The 22,839-nt window shown below is 43.4% G+C and overlaps 1 protein-coding gene across 6 annotated transcripts; it reads right to left on the bottom strand.

Annotated features, from left to right (window-relative positions):
- Positions 1-237: 237 nt before the first annotated feature.
- Positions 238-22,218, bottom strand: C1QTNF3 (C1q and TNF related 3). Of its 6 annotated transcripts, none has more exons than XM_087867947.1 (7): positions 21,757-22,215; positions 16,524-16,635; positions 14,153-14,307; positions 10,646-10,775; positions 8,688-8,720; positions 5,431-5,530; positions 238-2,160 (listed from the first exon to the last, which is right to left on the bottom strand). In XM_087867947.1, the coding sequence occupies exons 1-7, from the start codon at positions 22,198-22,200 to the stop codon at positions 2,001-2,003; spliced, it is 1,134 nt and encodes a 377-aa protein (XP_087724073.1). In that variant the 5' UTR covers positions 22,201-22,215; the 3' UTR covers positions 238-2,000. The 6 variants fall into 6 exon arrangements, with proteins under 6 accessions (XP_087724073.1, XP_087724072.1, XP_087724074.1 ...); XM_087867946.1 differs by having other exon boundaries at positions 21,718-22,213; XM_087867948.1 differs by having other exon boundaries at positions 21,937-22,205.
- Between the last annotated feature and the right edge of the window lie 621 nt (positions 22,219-22,839).

Genomic DNA, 22,839 nt, shown 5'->3' with positions numbered 1-22,839 from the left:
CGTGATGAAAATCCTATTCCGTTAGAGATATTCAGATTACATTAAAGGACCTCCTCCAAACATCAATATCTTAAAGTTGCAGAGGGTTGAAGTCATAACAATGGGATAACTGAAAAGTGGAGTATTTTGTAGACAAATGACCACGCTCTGTGCCCACATCATCAATGTAAAGACGTTTACACCATGTGCATGAAAATATTTTAACTTTGTGTTAACAAACCATAGTGACTTACAATGTATGACTATTCAACTTTATTAAGAACATTATAAAACAATACATTTAACAAAAGTATGTTTATTTCCATACAATGCTTTTACATTTTTCTCACTTCAGTTTTATCTAATGCTGAGCCAATATCTTCTTCTAAGGCACTTTATTAATAGCGTATGTTCTTTAGACACGGACTGCCTTTGGGCAACATACAACATTCAAATGTCTACTGGCAATACACTTTTACAAAATATTTACAATGTTTGGAAATAGTAAACCTCAACACCCATGACCACGCAGCCCCAGGGGCGGTGGGGAACATACACAAAATCACAAAAACATTATCAACCAGTCAAGCCCACTTTGGCTGATATTCATTCATTTTAAAATAGCATTGCTTATGTTGGTCAAGAAGAGTTTAAAAATATTTATAGATCGAAAGAAAGGGTCAAAGACAGAACCGAGCATAGAGCACATTAAGTTAGCTAATAAGGCAGCCCTAATTAATTCTTTCTGTTTCTAGCTCTAAGGGGTAATCAATACAATTAAACCCATAGTTTAAAAGCCTTTGTGGAAATTCGAATTGTAACAGAAAATAAATGAAGAGCTAATTGCTTTTAAGGGAATTCATTAAATGATATGTGTCAGACAGGTATCTCTCTAGTACATTTTAATTATGGTTCGACATCAGAGTAAACACATATCCCAATTATGTTTTCTTCACTTAAAATAAACAAATTCTGGGTACTATTTTCTGAATTTGTCCCTTTTGGGGAGGGACAGGCCAAAGTAAAGGAGCACAGCTCCATTGTAGGTATTGTCTAAATACGGTAATCAAAAAAGTCATATAATTTTTTATTTTTAAAAAGGTTAAGAAATTTTATTTTACATCTTCTAAATGGAATACCCTTATATTTTGTATCCATTAGTTTGTATATAACTGAATTTACAGCTCCTTCAAATGACATGTCAGTGAGTGTAAAGTTTATTCGGGAATTTCTAAATTGAGAGAGAAGGTCACCCTCCATATATATGGATGTAACCTCGCCTCGGCTGGCTCTGCAGGCCAGGGTCAACAAAGATTTGTTGTGATCCAAGAAACACAATGGGAAAGGGTCAATATAATAAGTTAGATCTGATAAACCCAATTTTGGACCATGAGAAAATTCTATATCCAAAAATATAAGCCATTACAAGTCAAGATTTAATTACAGCAGTACTCTTATTAAAAAAAAAAAAAGAGGATTCCATTATTTATGGGCATTGTGAATACCTTTCTTGTCTAAAAGCTATCTGGAATTACTAAAAATATCTATATTTATTCATAAATATTGACCCACTGGATCAAAGTGTTACTTCCCAGTCTAGGCTTCACAAATGTTTCTGGTAACTGGGTCCTGCCTGGCAAGTGCCTTCTTTGCTCCTGCCTGGCCCCATCATAACCACTGCACCCTGGTGTCTGCAATGTTATAAAGAATGATGAACCCCAAACCTCAGGAATTCCTGAAAGTTGCTATTAAATTAAAAACAGAGCAGCCAAATTCTTTGCAAATGACTTCTTTGATGGAAACAATTATTTCCAACCTTTATCAAGAAGGGAATTCTTTTTTAGGTGCCTGGGGAAGAGTAAACGTGCCAAGTATATTAGTCAAGCTTACTTGAGAAGACCGTTTCGTGGATTCTTCTTCTGAGCTCCTGAGTAGAACCCTCAACTCTAATGTCCCTCAGATCAAACAATCCCAGCTCAGCCATAAGTCTTCCCAAAAGTAGAGCTGGTCTATTCATATATTTACTTGGTTTCAAAGAGCAGGAAGCCTGCAAAGGTAGAAAAGCGCTGGTGGTCTCCATGAAGAGCGCCATTGCCCATTCTCAGCCAAACCTCATCCCCTTTAGCCAGCTTCAGTACTGCATGGTTGCTGGATGTATCTGACTTCCCTTTTGTTTCGTAGCTGTAAAGAAAAGAAGGCACCAACTCCTTAGTCTTCGCAATGGAAAGTCACCTCTTCACCAAAATATGTCCTCCCCTTCTCCTCCAGGCTCTCACGCACTTAAAGTCCTATGACTAAGTTCTCTAAATGGCATGTGAGCAGAAATGACATGTACCACTTAGAGGATTGGACAACACAACTCTCCCAAACACCTCTGCTTGCTTCTTCCTCGTTATCACCACGTGGAATGGTAATGACAATGACCAGAATAACCTTGGAAGCCAAGTGTTGCAGCCTGAGTTATTGAAGACTATGTAGCAGGAAGCTCTCTCTCACTTGCCCCAACCTGGAACAACCACTTTGGACTGTTTCATGAGAAGAAAAGGAATTTCTATCATGTTTAAGCCAGTAGATTAATGTTATAGCAGTTTAGTCTACCCCAACTTATTTAAAATTTGGTACCGAAGGAGGGTTCTGCTATAACCCAAACTGAAATATGTTGCATTGGCTCATTGGAACTGATGGTTGCCGAAGAGGGGCAGGGGGATGGGTGAAATAAGTATCAGGCAGAGAGCACTGAGAAGACAAATATTATGGGCTTGAAATCTGGAGATCTGTGTTGTGCTGTGGCAAAACAGTTAGGAAAATATCTGATAACGTAGAAAGCAGACCTTATGTCTACCAAGCCTATACACTAAGAAAGGAAGTGACCGGAAAAGCCAAAATACTGCTTTTAGTAAGATGTTTCTGCAAAAGATGAGTTCAGACAAAAACTGACATGTCTGAAGCACAGGAAGCAGAAAGGGAGTCTAGAAAGTTGAGGTCTAACAGGGTTGGAAAAGCCAAGTGCTTTCAAACCAGAGACAGCAGAGATAAAGTTGATGTTGTCCTATTAAGACTTCTCATTCAATCTAATAGACACAGCCTGTGACATATGGATTAAAAATATTGCCATTTTACCTAAATCTATAGTTTTAGAAGGCCTTGGGGTGACTACGACTAGTTACCCCATGAAGGGCATGAAGACAAGGAATCAAGGAAAGAGCAGGCTGAAAAACTATCTGTCAAGGAAAGAATGTTGGCTGTGGCTTGCTAACCAGTATAACTGACTGGTTGCACAAGGAACAAAAGGCTGCTACGTTCTGAGGAACTGGTATTACCCAGACACCCACCCCGGCTTACAAAGGACCTGGGGCTGTTTGACTAAACACTCTTAGCCCTCAAATTTGCACCGGCAGGAAGTGGGTGTGAAAGACCCCAGGGAAAACCTCCTCACCTTTTAGACGGAGACAAATACACAGGGAAAGTCCTCCCAGAGGACAGAGTCAGGGGCTTTGCAAAGAGAAAAACAGCTGAGAGGTTGACCTGATAAAAAGGATTGCTCACTCTTAGGACTTGGGGCTCTGAGCTGGCTGCATGAACTACAGTTCACGCTGTCTTCCAGGAGGGTGGAGATGGGCCAATGCACATTGTAAATGTAGGAAGAAGAATTCAACAGATACTTGGTAGCCAGAGGAGCAGAGAAGCCTGGCTGTTCACCAGACTCCGTCTCCTGCTTCCACAGGAGCAGGCCCGCATTTCCTCGTGCCCTTGCATTGGTTGAGGGGAGTTAGGGCTGCGGACCAATGTAACTGTGTTCTCTGAATAGAACGTATGATGCATAAAAATTCTCACAAGCCTGCTGCTCTTTTCTCCTTCTGACTACGGCAATGACAATGACCAGGGAGAATTTGCAAGTCAGTTTTACAAGTGGCAGAACCGCTTTCACCAGTCTACATCTCTCAAAACCCAGATGGAGCACCTCCCTTCCAACCTACCTCCACCCAATCCCTCCTCTACCCTCTTTCTGCCTTGTCCTTCCCCATCCTGATCAAGCAACATAGAGCTCTGTAGTGTTTGAGCTGCCATATTGAGTCTCTCTCTCTCTCTTTTAAGACTTAATTTATTTGTTTTTATTTATTTATTTATTTATTTATTTATTTATTTATTTATTTGAGAGAGAGCCCAAGGAGTGGGTCTGAGAAGCAGACGGAGAGGGAGAAGCACACTCCCCACCAAGCAGGGAGCCAGATGCGGGGCTTGATCCCAGGACCCCGAAATCATGACCTGAGTCAAAGGCAGCCACTCAACCAACCGAGCCACCCAGGTGTTCCTTGCATCTCTTTTTTTGCAGCAATTTCACCGACTTGTCTTTTTCTCTTTTGACTTTTTCAAATGCATCCCCCCACTGGAGGCCAGCCTCCAGAAGAAATGGCAATCCTCCCAAGTCATCAAAAATGACAGGGATAAGACAGCAACCACAGAGTTTTTCATAGATAACTCACCACCCATTTATTTATGGGAAAGATGTTGGCTCTCTGCCTCTTTCCCACATCCTAAGCTTACGTCAGAACAAGTTGTAATATTTCTTTTTAAGATAATTTTTTAAAGATTTATTTATTTATTTATTTGAGAGAGAGAGAGAGGGTGCACGCCTGCGCGCACATAAGAGCGAGTGGGGGGAGGGGCTGAAGGAGAGAATCCTCCAAGCAGACTCCATGCAATATGAGCTGAGCCCAAAACAAGAGCTGGTCACTCAACCAACTGAGCCACTCAGATGCCCTGAAATAATTTTTGTACAAGAAACTCTAGGGCCAGGTTGCTAGGATGAATATCAGAGCAGCAGCACAGCCTAAATACAGGGGCCTACACTTAACTCTCTACCTGCCTGCTGAGGAAGACAGTAGAGAAGACCATCAACAGGGCTAAACTCTGGCAAAGGGGGTGGGAGAGTAGGAAAATAGAAGCAAAGGCCGAGAAAGAAGAAAAGAAATTATATGAGTTAAGAAAAGAATTCAAATGGGGGTGCCTGGGGGTCTCAGTTGGTTGAGCGTCTGCCTTGGGCTGGGGTCATGATCGTGAGGTCCTGGGATCCAGCCCTGCATGGGGCTCCCCGAGAGGCAGGAAGCCTGCTTCTCCCTCTCCCTGTGCCTGGCACTCCCCCTGCTTGTTCTCAATCTCTCTCTCTCTCAAATAACTAAATAAAATCGTTTTTAAAAAAAGGATACCAAAAAAAAAGGATACAAATGATTAGTTATGGGGAGTGTTGCTAGTAATTAGCTCAAGGCCTCCTATCAACCCGCTTATTCTCAAGTTCATCAGATTTCTTTCTTCCTAAATAGTAATTCTAATCTGGCCGTATGTTGATACACGAGAGCTCTCAGTGATGGCGAGTCAGGAGCTGTTGGCTCTTGCACAGTCCCTGGCATTGGCCGTGGTCCGAGTAAGCCTGCGATGGAGAAGAGCACCCACCTGTACATGCTGAAGACGGTGTTGCCGTTGTGCATGAGGTACACATACACCTCTTCGACATCCTCGTGCTTCATCATGCTGAACGTGAAGAAGTACACACCTGGAAAGGGCGGGTATTTACCCCCATTTATGTTAGCATAGTAGACACCAAGGACAGGGAGATAGACTGTAGGACTTCACATTTTTTGTTTATATTCTATATGGTATGTGGGCTCCAAGAGGCCTTCGTATGAGTGTTTCTTTCTCTGCTCTTGCCTTCAAACTAATTTTTTTTGAGACTTTCTCAGCGTGTGTACCATTTCCCCCTAAGAAGTGCTTACGGTGAGGTGCACGCTATTCCTAGGTATCAATGAACGAGCACGAGCACCTGCCGCAGGACTCATATTGGCCAAGGTATAGAGCGCTGCGTGGGTGAACACACGGCCTCCACGGCCTAAGAAAGGGAGCCATGTGTAGCATTACAATGGATGCGTACACTCAGCCCGAGATCAGAAGCATTTTAGCACATAAATGGTTATCAGTTCTGAAGAATTAGTTTTAGTAATTTACCGTGTTATTCATTGTAAGTAGTGAAATTATGTACAATAAAGAGAAAGACTCAACTATGACTCAGCAGCATGACCTTGCTACTAAAAATAGCGGTCCTTCTCATTTTTAAAGGATCAACGTATTTTAAAAGATGTGAGTTTTCTTGTAAGACGCTAGGCCACCTAACAGAAAGGAACTTAATACGACCTGATACACTCTAAAAGATTGAAATGAGTCCACTAACAGAGAGATGTGCAGAAGGCAAATCTTCCCAACTCCAAATGACGTGGGATTTGAGAGTGCATTGGGGAAGATGAATGAATATACATCATCAAGCTCTTACGGATTTCCATGCTACATTTTTAACTGTGACCTTGTCCATTTGAGCTGGTATAACAAAATGCCACAGAATGAGTAGCTTAGAAAAAACGGCAATTTATTCTTTGCAGCTCCAGAGGCTGCGACCAGGGTGCCAGCACCGTCAGGTGAGTCTTCCTGCAGGTCCCAGACTTCTGATTGTATCCTCACATGGCAGAAGGGGTTAAGGGACTCTGTGGGGCCTCTTTCATGAGGGCATTAATGCCATGTATGAGAATTCTGCCATCATAAGGCAATCACCCCCAAAGACCTACCTCCTAATACCATTAACTTGGGCCTTAGGTTTTCAATGTAAGGGAAAAACCCAGAAACGTCTTAAAAAAAAAAAAAAGCACGACACAGTTCTATGCTCTTTTTCAAAGGTGCAATCAAGTAAGAGAGAAGCTGTAAGGATACCATGTTGACCACCTGCTTCTGAGTCAAGTTGAACCAAGCAAAGAAGTGTGATTATGCTTTATTTATTGTACGTTCAATATGCTGGGATTAAGGACCTGGTGTAAAAATCAGTCGTACCCATTCATATGCTTAGAGATTGGTTCACAGCTGAAAAGTAAAAGCAGATCAAAATTAGAGGACTGAAGAAAGTAGTTTGTGTGTTTAGATTTTTACATTTTACAAAACATATTAGACATGCACACACATATACACGCTCATGACAGTTTTCAATGCTTCAAGAAGATAAAGCTGGAATGAAAATGACAGGAAAAGATATTAGTTTTCTTGAAACAATGATGGCTGCTATTCAGAATAGATTGCAGAAGCATGTTAGAGCAGACTAAGAAACCAGATAGGGAATAAAGGAAATGCCTAGAGGTAGAAATATAAAAGTGAATATTTATCTTATGCACCTATGGCTTTCTTCTGCAAGGGCAGAGACCGAAAGCAGAGGCAACACACTTGTGCTATGGTTTTCAGGTCTTTGTGTTACTGTAACTGTAAAAACCAGCCTTTGCTGGCTCATCACTCCCAAAGTCAAAAAGTAGAAAATGCTCAATTTGTCATCTATTGGGGCGCCTGGGTGGCACAGCGGTTAAGTGTCTACCTTCGGCTCAGGGCGTGATCCCGGCGTTATGGGATCGAGCCCCACATCAGGCTCCTCTGCTATGAGCCTGCTTCTTCCTCTCCCACTCCCCCTGCTTGTGTTCCCCCTCTCGCTGGCTGTCTCTATCTCTGTCAGATAAATAAATAAAATAAAAATCTTTACAAAAAAAAAAAAGCCACACAACACAGGCATTATTTAAAAAAAAAAAATTGTCATCTATTGGTCGAAGTTTAAAGTGGGAGGCAAATGATGGTTATTACCAAATGATGACCCAAGAGAGTTCTAAAAAACTACTAAATCTTTGAGCTTCGATTATAAAGCCCTTGAAAGCAACGGAATCACCAGGCATCTCTAGGTGCTTATGTAAACTGCAGCCCAGATATGTGTAAGAAAATAGTTACAAGAAAATTGTAAACCTTCAGAGCAAAAAATCACATAAGAAGGTTAAAAACTGGTTGAAGCATGATGAAAGATAACTTCTATCACTTCATATGTCCATTTATTTCTGAGTTTAGCTGGGTGGGAAACTAAATCAAGGCGTTAAAAGCACTTGTGTCAAATTTAACATGGTGACTGCGTCCATCAAAACTTTCTTCTTTTCCTTCTATATACCACACAGGGAAATAAGGAGCATTGAAAACAAACACCAGAAAGAATTCATTTTTCATAAAACTAGGAGACTGAAAAAAGCCAATAAACTTAAAATACTTGTAAGTCTGTCAAATGCAACAGACAGCAGGCAGTCCCATGGAGGCAACATGGGGGCGGGGCAGGGAGTTTTGAGGAGGCCAATCAGCGGCAGATCTCACAGTACCGGAAAAAAGACACTCCCTGATGGAGAAGGGTCAAACATGCTGAAAAGAAGCACTTATGAGCAGGGATGAGATGAAGCCTAAGTGATGTTTTGGGGGAAGGTTGCTAGATAAAGCACAAAAAGTGAGGTGAGTGGTCTTGAAGTGGCAGATTTCCGAAACTACCAGCAAAAACAGGGCTCCTAAAGGCAAGAGAACTACAAGTGCCAGGCTGGTCTCAGAAGTCTCCCCAGTCTGGGGAGGGAGTTGGAGGAAGTGTGGCCACACAGAGAAAACACACAGAAGGGCCACACTGCAAAGACCAGAATGAGTCCCCTGGTAGCAGGAGAGGTAGTCACGGAGGTACGGAGCCCAGAAGTATGCTGAAGTGCTGAAGTCCCTCCCCTTCCTGAAACTACTGCCTGTAGCTGGTCTAGGGAAAGCCAACTCATCCAACCACCAGTTAATTTGAGAAAGTAGAAAAGAACAGAAACTACCAATAGAGGAAGAATACTCACCGAGAAGAAATGTTGTCAGGTAGTAGATGAAAACTGTAACCAAATAATTCCATCCTGAGTTTAAAATATGTTAATGAATCAAATCCCTCTATGAAAGAACATTATTAAACAGCAGAAATGTCCAGACAAGAGAAGGAACCAAAAACTGGGACTAATGACTAACGTGAGACATAGAAAAAGTTAAGAAAGCATCACAGAAATAAGACAGAAGAAATTGGAAGAAGCAAAAAGGAGAATTCATCCTCAGCATATGCAATGAAGGACACGTAGAATAGTGATAGAGAAAGCAAACAACATGAAATGGAAATAAAAAAACGGCAAGAGATTCGAGAAAATAATAGATGTAGAAGACAGACAAAGAAAAATTAAACACAAAACCAACAAAACGTAATTGAAGTCCTTCATAAGTTAACCAGTAGTGTCCTAAGGTTTGGGGGGGGGAGGGATGTTTGTGAGTGGGCAGCCCCAAAGGGGAGGAGTATTTTATCATTGACATTTGTTTAGAATTGCTGCACTATGATGACAACCGAAATCTAGTGACCTTTTCATTGGTCTTATTATAGTTCAAAAATATCCCATAGACAACGTGCCCACGTATGTATTGCCTGATTTCCTAACACAAGTCGGACTGCTCTCAATGCCACCCCACCGTAGTAGAGCAATGAGAAGGAAAAACAGTGTTTAAATTTCTATTTTAAAATATAATTCAAAGAAACTTTTCAGGGCAAAAAGAAGGCTTACATCCACATATTCAAAGGACAACAGGAAAAGTCTACCCAGAACAATAAGCTTGTGGTGGCTGAAAGTAAGGAAGTTGTAGGGGCTGAATGATAATTCCCAAATCGGCCGCAGTCCTAAAGTCCCCAGGAGCTGCGAATGGTACCTTATATGGCAAAAAGGGACTTTGCAGGTCTGATTAAATTCAGGATCTTGAGATGGGGAGATTATTCCTGATTACCCAGGAGGGCCCAAGGTAATCACACTATCCTTGAGAGCCAAGGAGGTCAGAATCTGCCAGGAGGTGACGTGACCATTGAAGCACAGACTGACATGACGTGGCTGATGGAGAGGGAATGTCGACAGCCTCTCAAAGTTGCAGGAGGCAAGCCCCTCAAGCTTTCAGAGGAACCAGCATTGTCTATACCTTGACTTCAGCCCTGTCAGACTGATTTTGGACTTCTGACCTCCAGAATTTCAAGAGAATAATTGTGTGTCATTTTAAGCCCCTTAGTTTGTGGGAATTCATTAGAGCAGCAACAGGAAATTGAATGCAGAAGTGCTCAAGAAATTTTAAAAATTCAAATAAAAAATCTATTCAAAGGATCAGGTCCTCTTCAGGGTGGTGGCAAGAGGAGGACACTGTTATGACACATTTAAACTGTGAGAATTACGAGCTAAGAAGTTTTAAAGTCATAGGTAACTATGCCCTCTTGGAGATTATTCTCTTCAGTTCAAAATCTTAGTAACCACGGTTATTATTTTTAAAAGTGTATTCATCTTGGGCACCTGGGTGGCTCAGTCCCTTAAGCATCTGTCTTTGGCTGGGGTCATGATGCCAAGAGTGCTGGGATCAAGCCCCGTGTTGGGCTCCCTCCTTGGCCGGGAGCCTGCTTCTCCCTCTCCCTCTGCATACCACTCCCCCTGCTCTCTCTCTTTCTCTCTGTCATTCTCTCTCACATAAATAAATAAAATCTTTTAAAAAAAATAAAAGTGTATTATTCATCTTTTAAAATTCTAATTCATTTACTTCGAAATCCAACAGAAATCTATATATGAGCTGACTGTTGTAACTGGAATCAGAAAGAATTCTCAACTCTTTCAGCATCTTCCTTTTTTTTCCTCTTCCTTCATCTTTTCCTTCCTCCCTCACTTTCTCACCTCTTTCCTACCTTCCTTCTGTCCTTCCTTCTAGATTGCTAGTCGATTAATTCAGTCATTCATTTATTTTTACATCTCACCTGATACTGGGGCCCCGAATCTACCCGTCATGACATCAAAGAAGTTTCCGATGTTGGTCTCCACACTGCTGAAGATAATCCCGCTATTCTGATTGCTGAAGTGGGTTGCCAGAGAAGCCATGAATGCAATCTAAGGAAAGTTAGTTAATAGGAAATTTAACTTTTAAAAATGAGGTTTTTACAAAAGTAAGTTTAGTTCAACATTATTTGTAACAGTAGATTGGAAATAAACAGAAAAAAATTAAATAAATCATGGTAATTTCTAACATTTTATGCTATGAAGCCAATAAAATGATAGTATATAGCAACAATTCTGAACTTGACTTTCAAGGTGCATTAGGCTTCAAAATGTTTTTTGAAATATTAAAATTCTAATATGGGAAAATTTGGATGAAATCTACTTGTAGCTATTAAAGGCACATTAGCGTATTAAAGGAGCTGAGAAGGCCTGCAGCCAAATAACCTTTTAATTTTGTTCCCTCTGTGTTATTTTTTCTCCGAAAGAACTGTGATATTATGATTTATAATAAGTATACATTTAGTCTTTGTCCCAGCTTTTGGCACAGAGGTCCTAAAACCATTGGAATATCTTAAGTGTATAGAGAGATCAAGGAGTCTTTTGTTATGTTAATGAGGTGACTTTTGGAAAGCCCCTAGGTAACCTAAAGATGGGGGCTAGTTGCCATTGGAGCCAACCCTGTGATTAGAGGGTTGGAACTTTCAGCCCCACCCCACATCCAGGAAGGGCAGAGCGGCTGGAGGTTGAGTTATAATGGCCTGTGATTTAATCAACCATGCTCATGCAATGAAGTCTCCATAAAAACTTAAAAGGAAGGGATTCGGAGAGCTTCTAGGTTGGTGCACATGGGAAGTGCAGGCGAGTGGCACTCTGTCTCCGAGAGGGCATGGAAGCTCTGCACCCCTTTCTTCAAACCTTCCCCTATGCGTCTCCTCCATCTGGCTGTTTCTGAATTATGCCCTTTTACAACAAACCAGCGACTGAGTAACTAACTTGTTTCTCGGAGTTCAGGTTAGCACATTACTTGAACCCCAGGAATGTTCTTAGCCTCTGCTCATTGTCAGAATGTCAGAGGCACAGATGACAATCTGGGCTTAGAGTCTGAAGTTCGGGGTGGTGGTCTTGCAGGGCTGAGCCTTTAAGCTTGTAATCTGACACGATCTCCAGGTAAGCAGTGTCAGAACTGAGTTGAATCATAAGGACACTTAGCTGGTGTGGGACTAATGTTTGGTGGTGTGGGAAAAACCCCCACACTGAAATTGTACCGCTATCAGACAGTCGCATTTGAAACAATCCCCCATCCACACGAGTCCTTGTAACTGAGTGTGAGTTAGGTCAATAAATTCTTTAGCTTGCTGGGATTACCTGTCTTCAGTGAATGGGAGTTTTAAGTGAGGCGGTGAAAGCTGAGAGAGAGGGAAGTGTTTGAAGTTTGGAAGACTCAGGGGAAAGCAGGCTTAGGAGAATCAACAATGAAAGGATTTGGACAGTCAGAAAGACAGCATGAGGGCTGTGGACTCAGAAGGAAGGGGAAAGAAGAGGGGTGACAGCAGAGGAGGGATTTTAGAAATGGAAATGAAGGGGCCTGGAAGTCACCCTTCTTTACAGGTTGCCTGAGGCCAATCATCCCTCCTCTGTAATGTCTCTTTTAAAACCTGTGGATGTAGTTCTCCCAAATTATTAGATTGTGGCTTTAGAGTAAAATAATTGATAGAGCAATTTCATAATCTCCCTTAGACACCTTTAATCTGGCCAAGCAGCATCTGTCTTCTTTTCTTTGTGAATTTTTGCCGCCCATTGACCCCAGGTTGCTAAATTTATTAAATAGCATTCATTTACAAGTGACAAAACCTCAAAAGCAGTGAGAGAAATACACAAGACCTCTCAGGTTATAGCTTAAAAAACTCGAGGCCCAGAAAAATGATGGAATGTCTCCAAGGTCAAACGACCACCAGATATGCCCAAATAAAAGGCAAAGTTTTACCCCAGTTGATCTTTTAGACAAGAGTCTCTGTATTCTGGTTCTTTACAAGTCTGTCATGCTATGGTATAGTCTCCCAATGACACACGGCCCCCAGCTGTCGATGGTTCAACTTAATAATATTTCAGCTTTAGATGCTGCCATAGCGATCTGCATTCAGTAGAAACCATACTTCAGATATTGAATTTGGATCTTTTCCTGGGCTACCAATACGCAACAGATCCTCTCTTGTGATGCTGGGCGGGGGCAGGGAGCCACAGTTCCCAGTCAGCCACACCGTCAAGAGGGTCAACAACCGATGATACACTTAACAACCATTCTCTACCCACACACTGTTCTGTTTTTCACTTTGGGTACAGTATTCAATAAATTCCATGAAATAGTCAACACTTTATTACAAAATAGGCTTTGTGTTAGATGATTTTGCCCAACTGTAGGCTAATGTTCCAAGCACGTTTAAGGTAGGCTAAGCTAAGCTATGATTTTCCATAGGATAGGTATACTAAATGCATTTTTGACTTACCATATTTCAACTTAGAATGGGTTTATCGGGACGTAACCCCATCCTAAGTTAAGGAAGATCTGTATTTTATTTTAGCCACAGTTACTGTTTCATACCAGCCCAAAACAACCTTTATAATAAATGCTAGCTTTCAATGTCACGAGGAATCCCTTGGAAAAATCAATTTTAAAAATATCGGCCAGAAAATAAAGAAATAACCAAAACTTAGTAATTTTCTTGGTGACCTAACCTTGTATTTGCGAGTGTTAGATGATATTGGCAACAAGAATTTTGAACATCACTTAAAAGAGAAATAAATGAGAGACAAATGAGTACGTAAACTTAGGATAAAATATTCAATTATAGCCTCATAAATAGATTCAAAACACGTTAAGCTGAAATAAATATAATCTAGTCTAACCTAAACTAGGATGGATGAGTCAAAAAATAAAATGTCTCTAGCAATAAAGAAGATGCTGATGAGAAAAGTTTAAACAAAAACTGTGCCATAAGATCGAGAGTTGATAGAGAATAATACTTATATATTAATATCCGTATATGTGATTTAAATTCATAAATGTAACAAAATGAATAAATAAAATATTCTAAGTAGACACACTCCATTTATACATCTAAAATTTATATATTTGAGTTGCCAAAACCTTTTTATTTAACATCTCTTCCGATTTGGAAAATGGGACATTAGCTGATATGCAGGGCTGCTGTATATTTGGTCAAAGAAGGGAGTTGAATTTCAACTTCCTAAGAATGATTTCAAAAGGCTCATTGAACAGCACAGGCTGCCTGCGAACGCCCTGCAGCGGGGGTGAGCAAAGCCAGCCTCGGGCATGTAGGCATGTGGGTATGTGGACATGTGGGCATGTGGGCAAGTGGGCCAGCAGCCATCAATGAGGGCATGAAGAGGCACTTGGGCCTTCTGTCTCCTGCACTGTGAGGGTCTGGGCAGTTTAGAAGTCCCATGGAGATCTTCCCAAGGTGACTTACCTGCAGTTCTGGCGGAATCCCTGGGTAGCCCTTTTCTCCCTTGGGGCCATGCTGCCCTCGTTCGCCTCGTGGCCCCAGGTCACCTTTGTCTCCTTTCTCACCTTTGGCCCCTTCATGGCCAGTGGCTCCATTATTGCCATTGTTCCCATGATTTCCTTAAATTACAAGCAGAAGGCATCATAGGAGAAAGCCCCCATCACTCACACTGACCATCTATTGTGATTCAAAGGCAGACCCTTTCTTCAAAAATGTTCGCTCTCAATTGCACAAGAAGACCATTTGAAACAGTCCAGAACACAGCCAAGGGGCCATCGCCAAATGGGATCTCTAACACAGGACACTGAAGACAGCCTTAGCTACCCAAGTCTCCAAAGCCTATCTTTCCTATAAAGCAAGAGTTGGGTGAAAAATTTTGAGGACTGATGATCAAAGTACCATTTATAACAGCAGAGATTAGAAACAAACTAAGTGTCCACTAATACTGAAAGAGCCAAATAAAAAAATGGTACATCCCAGTAAATAATGTTATATCGTCAGAGAAAAAGAATGCTAAAGAAAAATATTTAATAACATTTAATAATGTTCACGATACTTTTAGATAAAAAAGTTATGAATCAGTAGAGACAGTGCAATATTATGTGTAAATAGTATTTATATATTACATAAAAACATTTCCAGTGTTTTTTTTCTGAATGGATGAAACATGACTAGCTTTTGTGTCATGCTATGTACTTTTTTGTCTCTTTGAAATTTCTATACAGGGCATGCACCACTTTTATCACTGAGGGAGATGTAAAATCACTGATACAAATTGTAACAGTAATTTTGAAAGCCAGACTTGGATAATGATTTGAACTCTTCACTTTGCCACTAAGAGACAATTTCTACAACTCTTCCTTTATTTTATATTTGTTGAATTTGCACCCTCTCCCTGTTTATTTTGCATGCTATCTTTGGTCAGGTATTATACCAGGCTTGCAAACCCTCCAGATAAATGAACTTTGACTGTGTTTACAAGTCAGTGGACCAAAATAAGGCCATTTGGATTGGGAAACATTTAGCCAAGGCCAGTTTGTTCTGTACCTTCAGGAGAGTTTAGACCTCAGATTGTAAGAGGCTGAGTATTCTTTACCCCCAGTCCATGCACCTGCTGGCAGCTGCCCTTGACATTCAATGACATAGACTCTAAGACAGTATTTACGGTTTAAAGTCTAACAGAATGTTTTCTCATTTTAAATTTGGTTGCATAAGAGAAGCCACTCAAAAGTAAATTAAAAAATTAAAACTGGGGGAACCTGGGTGGCTCAGTCAGTTAAGTGTCTGCCTTCGGCTCAGGTCATGATCTCAGGGTCCTTGGATCGAGCCCCATGTCTGGCTCCCTGCTTAGTGGGGAGTCTGCTTCTCCCTCTCCCCCCTGCTCGTGCTCCTTCTCTCCCCATCTCTCTTCCTCTCAAATAAATAAATAAAATATTTTTTAAAAAATTAAAACTCCTTTGATAAATGTTAACATCACTAAGGGTAAGTGAGAGAAAAGCAAGTGGACTTCTGTCAAACCCTGAGAAAAAGTCCTACCCCAGGAATTGACCCAGGGAAGAGGAAAGCAACTACCCTCAGGTGGATTTGGGAGTCCTGAGACAGAGAGAATCTGAGCTACCCTTTCCTTGGCTGATGCCAGACACGAGCCAGCTCTCAGAACCTCCCATGCCTGGGGCACACTCAGTAGGGTAGGCGGTTGAAAGGAGACCGACAGCGTTTTCCAGGCCGCCATGTGGTGCTGGAGCCCAAAAATGTTCCCGTGAGCCCAAGAGAGGCATGAACGTCAACCAAGAGATAGCTGACCATGGACAGACCCTGAGACTAAGGGAAGAAAAACTCAACTAGACACAGAATCAAACAGAAGGCTGTGTAGTTCAGTGAATGGCACTATGGAGAGGGCTCTAGAAAGCCCAGTAGGCACTCCTCTCCTCGCCACCTTCACTTCATAAGTTCCCTGAAAGTTAGAGGGTGTTGCATGAAGCACATCGTGGCAGAAATGCCCAAACAAGAGTATGTCCAATAGGATCCCATGATTCTGTACCCCATGCTGGTGAAGACCCCCAGCCCCCCACTGCCGGAGACTTGGTGCCCCAGGATGCCTAACGCCTGTGGGATTCTGCAAGAGGGCTAATTAAAAACACTATAGAGTTTATGGTATACCGTTCCACCTCACTGGCTCTGTAGACCCAGTCCCCTCCCGAACTCTCTTCCGGATTGCCCACGCATACCCTTTGGATCACACACAAGTGAACCCAAATTATCTTGATTCGCCCTCATTCCTAGTTTGGCTCGGTGCACAATTAGACTGGCAACAGAGTATCTCTCTCATCCTTACCTGGAATGCCAGGGGGGCCGGGGGGCCCTGGAGGGCCTTGGTAGCCTCGGAAGCTGTATTCTCCATGGCAACACTTGCTGCAGTCTGGGGGCAGTCCTCCGGTTTGTGGAGACTTTAAAAAGAGACAGAGAGAAACTTCAGACAATGGTACTGGGGAGTCAGGAGGACTTGTGAATTTCCCTTGGTCTTGTCTTTTGGGTAAGTTTAACTCCAGACAACCCACGACAGCATCAGAAAAGCTGGTGTGGGGTGAGGGCTTGAATGGCATGCTAGCTAAAGAGAGCAGATGACCAAGAGGATAAGGAAGCCAGAGGGTCCAAAGAAGGGCATGCTCTTTGCAAGGAGCGTGGTGCTGGCAGGGGGTGGGGCAGTATTTCTGGGAAGTGCTGTCCTGAGGCTACTGGTGACGGTGATGGCCAAGGAGGAAACCCCTTCAGAGGCGGACTTGGAGGCAGCCCTCTCTTTCCCAGCTGCCAGGCGCCTCTCCTGTTGCTCCTTTGAGTAGGTGACCCTCAAATGGTAAGAATGATCAACTTCCAATACAGTTATTAAGAATTTCTACATCCATGGGGCCCTTGGGTGGCTCAGTCAGTTGAGCGTCTGCCTTTGGCTCAGGTCATGATCTCAAGGTCCTGGGATCGGAGTACTTAACGGGTACTAAGTGTATTCAAATATGACACAGAGCAGACTTGCTTATTTATTTAAAGAAAAATTTCTAAACTGTGTGCTGACTGTTGAGGAGCTCCAGCTCGAGCGGAGGAGCCAGATTCGCTGATTAAATTTAGAGCGGCACTAAACTGGTAACGCGCCTCTTACTATATCATTAACTTATGGAAACTTCCTAGACCTGAGTTATAATTCAGTGGTCCTTTGAAAACAGCATATTGTTTCTAAAGGATTCCAAAGAAAGAGAAGTAGAAAAAGAGGGCGGGATGGGGGAGGGAGAAAGGAAGGAAGAATTTGAAATTCAAGTTTTCTCTATTGCTAGAAATCCAAGCAGAAAAGAGGGTCAAGGTTTCCACTGCTGCACATTTAGACTTCACTTTTTTTTTCTTTTTTTAATCAAAAATGGGCCTGGACGTTTTCCTCACTCCCTCATGCCTTTTCCCTAAAGGCCTCCACCACACTCTTCAGGGGCAAAGCGGATATCTGTAGTCCGAGCATTTTCTTTCAACAGCTCGGAGTCCGAGTCTCAAGTGAACAGGGGCCACAGAGTGGAGCTAAAGCCTGTCTAGTCTTCTGCCCACCAGGTCCCACACTGGACAGATACTGTAAAAACCTTGGGTAAAACTGGTGGAGGAGAAGAAAATCAGCTAAAGCAAGTGGTCTGAGATAAGTGACTTCAGACACTTGGAAAGTCAGACGCCACAGCACCGCCCCACCTTCTAATCCAAGAGTGCAATCTGAGAAGTGCGTACGTCATAATTTCCTGGTATGATTTTGCTAATGTGAAATACAGTTTTTTAAGTTCCAAGAAATCCAAGGCTGCCAATAAAGGGCTTTGGGGGAGAAGGAGGGAAAATTCTGAAGAGGGAGCGATTAAAGAACAGAATTGAGTTCCTGGGATGCTAAGAATTTTAGGAACATGTCTGTCCTGGACCAGAGCTCCCTTCTCAGTTCTGTGTGGTTTTAGCGATGGCACGTTCCCCCCAGGCATCGTTTTTCTTGTCTACTAAATTAGGGCACTGGGTAAAATGGTTGGGAAATTTCTTTCCAGCTCCAAGAGAAAGCAAAGATACTAAGGTCTTTTCTAAACCTCAAATAATGGTTTAGAAAGATTTTATTTGTGAAGTCTAGTGTCTGAGTGTGAGAGGTCAGCTCCAGGAGAGAGGGCTGCTTGGTACCAGAGCTAAGACCGGGGTATGTGCCCAAGCCACCTGGGAGCGCTTCCAAAGCAGAGAGCTGCCACCCCAGCAGGGAGAGTCTCCTAGTTGCTCCGAGCTGGTCATGTCCTGAGAGCCCTCCTACAACATTTCACATGTTCCTCTGGCCTGGTCCTTCACACTACGGTCAAGTGGAATAATGCTTGTGAGCCTTGTAAGGGACTCTGAGAACAAATTGGACAAGATGTGTTAATTCACAGGCATCACCTAGGTAAGGGACAATTACGTGCTAGGGAGTCACTACATACACCCTCTTAAGTTTATCAATCCTTTTCTCATCATCAGATCAAATTTGAAAGCCACAGACAGGAGAATGAGCAGCATGGGAGGAGCGGAGTGTCTCCAAGACAAGTCCCATCCATTTTGTGGATGGAGGTGATGGGGCAGCCACTCAGATTTGAGCTCTGCTATTAGTGAGTGACTTCTCAGAAAGAGGGCCCACAGCTCCTTTTTTAGCCAAAGAAAGAGGAAAGAGAAAGGAGAAGGGGAGTGGGAAGAAGGGGAGAAGGGAGTCCAGGAGGAGGAGAAGAGATTCATAAAGGAAGAAACTGCCTGGAAAAGAGAGCCCAGGTCTGCTCTCCCCCAATCTCGGCACACTCTGCCCACCACGAACCCCATGGCCAGAGTCCTCTTTCTAGAACACACACCAGACCATCTCACTGCCCTGTTGTGAACAAACAGACACAGCTTTGGCTGGCAAACTGAGGTCCAAGCTCCTTAACTGGCCCACAGAATCTTTCAGGCTGGCGCTGAGATCATCCTGTGTTTTCCCTGCACAGCTCAGGGGCTCCAGCTGCGCCCATCCCTCCCAGGCTCCCTCATTTCTGCTGTCCCACATATTTTTAGATTTTATTTCTTACATGGATAACCATCCTTTTTGTCTCACCTTTCAGATCCAATGCAGCAGCCGCCACCACTCTGGCACTTTCTCCCCAACTGCCTTTTGTGCCGAGATTTTATCACACGGTATTCAATTATCTATTCATTGATCCCCACGAGAGCCCTTCAGAACTGTCCGGAGACAGGCTTGGGCTTCTTTATCCCCATGAGAGAAATTGGCACATAGTGAAGCACAGGAAATCATAGATGAAACAATGAATGAGGAAAAAGAAGAATTAAAAGAGAGGTGGGGAAGGTAGGGAAGAAGGGGACACAGGAAAACCCTCAATGCAGTGAGTCTCCATACCCATCGGCAGATGAGTTTTAGGGAAGCGCGCCGGAATATCAATGATTCTGAATCGCCTCAGTATCTCCTGTTGGGGGTTTGTCTGAAAATACTTCAGGAGCCCAGGAGGGTTTGAAAGCCCCACCCCCACCCTGAGCCCCTTGGGAAAAAAGAAAGCCAGGGAGTGACTTGCTGCCCGCCTCATCGGACTCCAGCAGGCTGGCTGCCTACGACTGGAAGGTAGGGCGAAGTAGAAATGCAATTTGGATTCCAGTGGCCTGCTGGGTGTTGGTTGCCACGAAATGACAACAAAGGACAGCCTGCATCTGTCTTCTGCTGCGTCTGGAAGCTCACACTGCGAGGGCCAGGAAGGGCCCCACAAAGATCCCACCCACTGAAATGGAAAGTCCAAGTCAAAGCTTGGACGGAAATGAGAATGTCTTCACCACTAAAAAAATACAAAGTAGCATGAGTCACCCTCCAGTCAAAAGATTCTCAGATGAGGGGCGCCTGGCTGGCTCTGTCAGTACAGCCTGTGACGCCTGATCTTGGGGTTTGTGAGTTCGAGCCCCACGGTGGATGTAGAGATTACTTAAAAAAAAAAAAAAAAAGTGCGGGGGCCTGGGAGGTGTACTTGGTTAAGCGACCGACTCTTGGTTTCAGTCCACGTTGTGGTTTCAGGGTTGTGAGATCGAGCCCCACGTTCCACTCCACGCTCAGCACCGGAGTCTGCGTAAGACTTGCTCTCCCTCTGCCCCTGCCCCCTGCACTCTCTCTCTCTCTCTCTCTCTAAAATAAATAAATAAATCTTAAAAAAAAAAAAAAAAGATTGTCAGATGAAACGACAATCTCTAAAAGTGTTCTTCGAAAAATAAGATTGTATTTGGAGGTTATCATTTCTTCTGTGGCTCCTTAAGGAAACAATTTTTTTTAAAAAGATTTTATTTATTTATTTGACAGAGAGAGAGAGAGAGAGCAAGCACAAGCGGGAGGGAGGGTAGCAGACTGAAGGAGAAGCAGGTTCCCCGCTGAGCAGAGAGCATGATGTGACATGGGGCTCCATCCCAGGACCCTGGGATCATGACCTGACCCCAAGGCAGATGGTGAACTCACTGAAACACTCAGGCGCTCCAAGGAACAATTTTTTCTTGACACAGACTCACAGAACAGTCTGGGCGACTGCACCATGCAGCTGAGTTAGAAATCCCAGGTCAGATCCAGATCTCCAGCTGATCGCCAGTCTCAACCCAAACTTTTCAGTCTGTGAGAGGACAGGCTTAGATTTCAACTGCATGAACCTTTCCAGGGCCTATTTAATGCAAAGACACAGTTGATTCTGGTTGTAAAACCTCTTTGTTCAAAGCTCCTATAATTCAAGGTAACTCTTCTTTCCCCTCCTCTGATTTCAGCATGCAAGATGCTGAGAAGGTAAGTCAAAATCCATTTTGTCCGGTTCTTAATGTTTTAAATTAAATTGAGTTTCACCAATTACTACACTGAAACCTGACCTCACTCCAATAATCCCCGAGAAGAGTTACAGATGTTTCCTTGGGTGCTGAGTTCACACCCAGGGAAATAAATCAAGCCCTCAGTGATTATCAGGCTTTAAATCACACAATGAAGTTTTGCTTTTAACACATATGCAATCTTTTTTGTTCTAACTCTATGGTTCGCAGACTGAACATAGAGGCTTAGCAACCTAGACACTGTAAATCAAATGAACAAGGCTGGCATGAAATGTCACAGTAAACTGACACATCAAAGTGAAAAACTCAAAGGGCAGCTTCTCCCTGCTGGGAAGGATTAAGAAAATCCAACTGTTTTAGGATCTGCAAATGATTGTCTCCAGGATCCGTCTATCTGCATAGGTCAGCACTTCTTTCCACACCAAGAGAGCAAGAAAGCAATCAAGTCATAGCACAGCAGGGAGCTGGCTGCTCTGTTCTCCTTTCAGCTCTGCTGATTTTCTAACAGAGATCAGTAGTCCCCCCACCCCCGCCCCAGTCCCCCAGAGCAACCCAGAAAGACACGGACAAGCAGCAGAGCAGAGTTCTCGAAAGCATTGATCCTAAGAATCATAGCTGAAAAAAGAACAACAAAACTCGTTAAGCTTTCCCAGTAATCCTTAGAAGAGAATTCCGAGTACCTGGCCCCAGAATGGGGTGATCTGGGCTAGGTCATCTACCTCGGGGTGCGGTAGCTCATCTGGTCTCAGGGATTTTAGGTCTGCAGAAGTGTTATTATCCACAGTCCCAGTTTTAGGATGGCTCCGCTCTCTCACTTTCTCCCTCCTGGAGCCGCTACGGCCAGTCTGCTGGTGGCTTTGCACTATTCTCGCCACCACTTTATTAGCTCTTCCGCTCACCTCCATGTATTCATCTTGACAGAGGCAAAATGGGAGGAAAAGCAAAGCCAGCAGGTGCCAACAGACGAGCTGCCTCCCGAGCATGATTCTCAACAGAGCCCCAGAGCCTCCGGGAGAAGACGGCAGGGCTTCTCGGGCAGATGCCAGGGCTGGAGATGCGAGCTGCAGCCGGCTGGGAGGTTTTATACTTTGGTGTGTAATAAATAAGGCTGCAGGCATGCCAGAGGGGAAGCCGTCCTCCTCCTCAGGCAGGACAGCCCCCATTCATCTCTTTCCCACCCCGCAGGCAACTGGGTCTGTGTGCGCAGCCCCCAGTTGGTAGGGTTCGTAAATGTCACACCTTGGCACGTTTTGTTCAAGTGTGAAGGAAACATACACAACCAGCTGGAAACAGAGAGCCTGTGTCCAGAGGTTTGCTTTCGTGATTAGACATGTGCCTTCGCGGTCTGAGATGCTTTTGGAAAAAGCTGCCCTCAGGCTTGCCAGGAAATTTGGGCTTAACTGCATCAATTCTGTCTGAATGGCAGGGGGAACTGGTTCAGGGCGATCGAGGGAGCTCACGCACTCTCTTTGTACGGTTAATGCTTCCCCACCTGGTCCACTTAAAGTAACTTGTTTCTTCTTCCAGACGCCAGCAGAAGGCAGTTGGGTGACTCCAGAGTACTGAGCTGGATTCAGGTGCAGAGTCTCCCGGTTTAGCAAAAGCATTTCCCCGTGCTGGGTTATATTTCCTTTTGCCCTGCGTTTCCAAAGGCCAAGGTTAAATTAAAGCCAGTCGATGCCAGATGAAGATACAACATCCTGCTTTGTAATAGAAGGTTGTCTGTCTCTGGCTACTCATCCTTCTGACATATTCTTGATTAAAATGGAAGAAATGGAAAGCGCCAAACCAAACACGCTACT

The sequence above is a fragment of the Ursus americanus genome, chromosome 15 (genome assembly GCF_024610735.1).
Source record: "Ursus americanus isolate L20-20 chromosome 15, mUrsAme1.1.p, whole genome shotgun sequence".
In the NCBI taxonomy this organism is placed as follows: Eukaryota; Metazoa; Chordata; class Mammalia; order Carnivora; family Ursidae; genus Ursus; species Ursus americanus.
The sequence above is the reverse complement of the archived record's forward strand: the minus strand, read 5'-3'. Positions and strand labels throughout refer to the sequence as shown.